A 2,905-nucleotide genomic window follows, 5' to 3' on the forward strand; every position below is an offset into this window, starting at 1 on the left:
TGTGTGTGTGTGTGTGTGTGTGTGTGTGTGTGTGTGTGAGAGGGGAACAGGGTCACATCACAGGAGAGTGAACTGCCTGTCAGATATCATAGCACGACTTAACCGCAGCTTGTGTACTGCATCATCACTGTGTCTGTCACGCGACTCTGTTGCCCTTCCGGGCTTGAACTGATGAAAGCTGAAGCTGCGATTATGGTAAGGGGCGTTACATTTCCGACGCGTGCTTGTGGTGTTCGGCCAATCACAATGCACTGGGTCAGCTGGCCAATCAGAGCAGACTGCGCTTGTCAAATGAGGGGGCTTTGTAGAAAACGAAGCATTTGAGAGAGGCGGGGCATAGAGGACCTACAATAATGTACAGTATTTGAAAAATAATGTGTTTTGAACTTTAAAGCATGTCAACACATTCTGTTACACCAAATAATGATCTTTAAAATAGCATCATATGACCCCTTTAATGTCCTTAACTCTTTAGTTAGCTAGAAAAAAGTAAATAATTTTAAAAAATCATGTCTGAATAAATCTGTCATGAAGACAAGTTTTCATTACAGCCACAGTTTAAATGTTTAAAAGTTCAAAATGTTCAAAAGTGGCAGAAACCCTGTACAAAGTGTACACTAGTTAATGAAGCATGCATGCATTGTTTTAGCAGGTTCTGTGTTGCTAAACAACTCTCCATGAGATTCTAGCAGCACATTGTTTGACTTGTAATGCTTTGGCATGCCTGGTTTGGTCTTTCAGTATAATCAGGTTAATGTAGTCTAAAACAATATATAGCAAATATACAGGGTATAGCAATGAAGCTAGTGCAACATCCTTACATAAAACAAATAGCTGAGCTTTTCTCGTATAAGCATGTGTAGTTTGTATGTAGGAAACCACACTTTTTGTTTTGTTTCGAAGTTTTATAATAGTTTCGTAGTTGGACATTCAAAACACTTAGGTCTTCAATATCACCAAGTTTGGTCTCCACCTTATATATCAAATATACCATAGTGTAGCAGAACTATCACATAATTTAAAAAATAAAATAAAACATGAGGATGTGAGAAGGACCGGACATAAAAACCACAGGAGGTGATGAGATGGGAACAGGGGGGGAAAAAGCCAGTTAACCGGTTATATTAGCACTGCAAAAACACTCCACAGATCTCTCGTAATGTTCACTTTGGTCTACATCAAGTCTTTTTCATCAAGGTTTGGAAACTGAGTGGAAAAATGTGCACTGAAAAATCTGTGGCCAGACATTTCACAAAAGACAACAGACACACACAAATACACAACTGAAAGTGTGAAGGGACCACATTGGAAGAAGAGCTGAAATAATGTTCCCTTTCAAAAACGGCATCCGACGGACACAGTAAACTGACACATGCCTCTTTTTCTTTGCAGCGTTCACGTTTGTAGTGCAGTTCAAAGATGGGACGACAAGAGACGACAATGTGAGTGGAAAAGCATTCATTTCTATGGCTCACACACTATTATTCAGATAAATACAGAAAATCTGTTAGAAATCGAGTTAAAATATCCACTTGCGTTCTCCCCGTAACGATCAGGTGAGGAACGACAGCTTTATTAAAAAAAAAAAACAATTGTGACAGTCATACGTGTGATTCATAGATAATGCTCATTTTCAAACGTGTAGTGAATTATGTTTTAGTAATCTTAGTCTAGAGTCACGCTACACAAATAGAAATAGACATCTGCGTCAGACATTTTAAAAAGGGTGCTTAAATTCCTCCTCTTTTTCTTAAATCACTACAAGCATTGCACCAGCAAATTAAAAACAAAACACAAACGAAAGCAAAGAACATACTCTGTAAAGACAAATACAATCATGATTGCATTCCTTTATTTTGCAACAAACCCCAATTATTTGTCGTTTAGGGACAAAAACCAAAAAGGAAAGCTTGGGTTTGTCGTTCGGTCGGGGTTAGAGGTGTGTGTTTGTGTGTTTCCGTATGTTGGGGAACGCAAGAGGGTCGTGTTGTAGTGTCAAGTGACGCCGACTGTTCTTCACTCATCTTCGTCCTCCTCTTCCTCCTCTCCGTCGGAGAGAGTTGGACAAGCGGCAAGCTGCCGGTAACCGTCCAGCCACTTCTCCACCATCTGAGTGACAAGTGGGTGGTTCCGCCTCCTGGAGCTCTTCTGCATGGCCACCAAAACCCCGCCCTCCGTAACACAGCAGTCCATCCACTGCCTCAGCATCCGCTCCTGCTGCTCCTCCGTCCCCATCTGACGGACACACACATCAAGGTATATCAACAACAGCTCATAAACAGCTTCCAAAAACATGTTTTTTCCCCCCATTTAATAGCAGTGATCAAACTAATTAAGGGTGTGCGTTTTTATGACACCATTTTCAACTAAAAAGTGACATTTTTCAAAACATTTTTTATGCGTTTTGGTTGTTCATTTACATGACAACGGCGTTTGGGGGGCCTACAAAGGCGAGAAGGGTATAACTGCAGCCTGGAGATCTCCAAAACGGGGTGGGAGCTCCAAAATAGGGCGTGGCTTCCTCCCATTGGCAGACAGGCACATGACACTCATGCACATTTTTCCCCCCAATCCACTTCAGTGCAAACTCCCCCCACAGCTGATTCTAAAGATTTTATTGGTTGTGTCAATTAAAGTGTTGATTTCCTACACTAAACTACAAAAAATGCGAACCCCTAAACCTACCCCACCACCTGACCCTAACCTTAACCAGTGAGACTGACTGCACGGCGGGATTGGCGCTGAATAGCGTGGTAAAGAAAGATGCCGTTCAGGAGATAAACAGTTAAAAAGATAATGCGATATGAGATCGTTCCGTAACTCCCCAACCGGACCTCACCGGACAATGGCACCTTTTTAGTTGCACCCAGCGTCACTACCCCCTCCTACCCTGCGAATTTCGAGC

The 2,905-nt window shown here is 42.0% G+C and overlaps 1 protein-coding gene across 2 annotated transcripts in view; it reads right to left on the minus strand.

Moving 5' to 3' along the window:
• Positions 1-890: 890 nt before the first annotated feature.
• The window catches only part of LOC107589605 (ubiquitin thioesterase zranb1-B), a 19,942-nt gene continuing 17,927 nt past the window's right edge, over positions 891-2,905 (minus strand). For both annotated transcript variants that reach the window (XM_016278097.1, XM_016278098.1), the window contains exon 10: positions 891-2,235. In XM_016278097.1, the coding sequence (XP_016133583.1) occupies positions 2,017-2,235 (219 nt within the window). In that variant the 3' untranslated portion in view covers positions 891-2,016. The remainder of the gene's footprint in view (positions 2,236-2,905) is intronic.

This window comes from Sinocyclocheilus grahami, unplaced genomic scaffold (assembly GCF_001515645.1).
Source record: "Sinocyclocheilus grahami isolate Dianchi unplaced genomic scaffold, SAMN03320097.WGS_v1.1 scaffold118.1, whole genome shotgun sequence".
NCBI classification, from domain to species: Eukaryota; Metazoa; Chordata; class Actinopteri; order Cypriniformes; family Cyprinidae; genus Sinocyclocheilus; species Sinocyclocheilus grahami.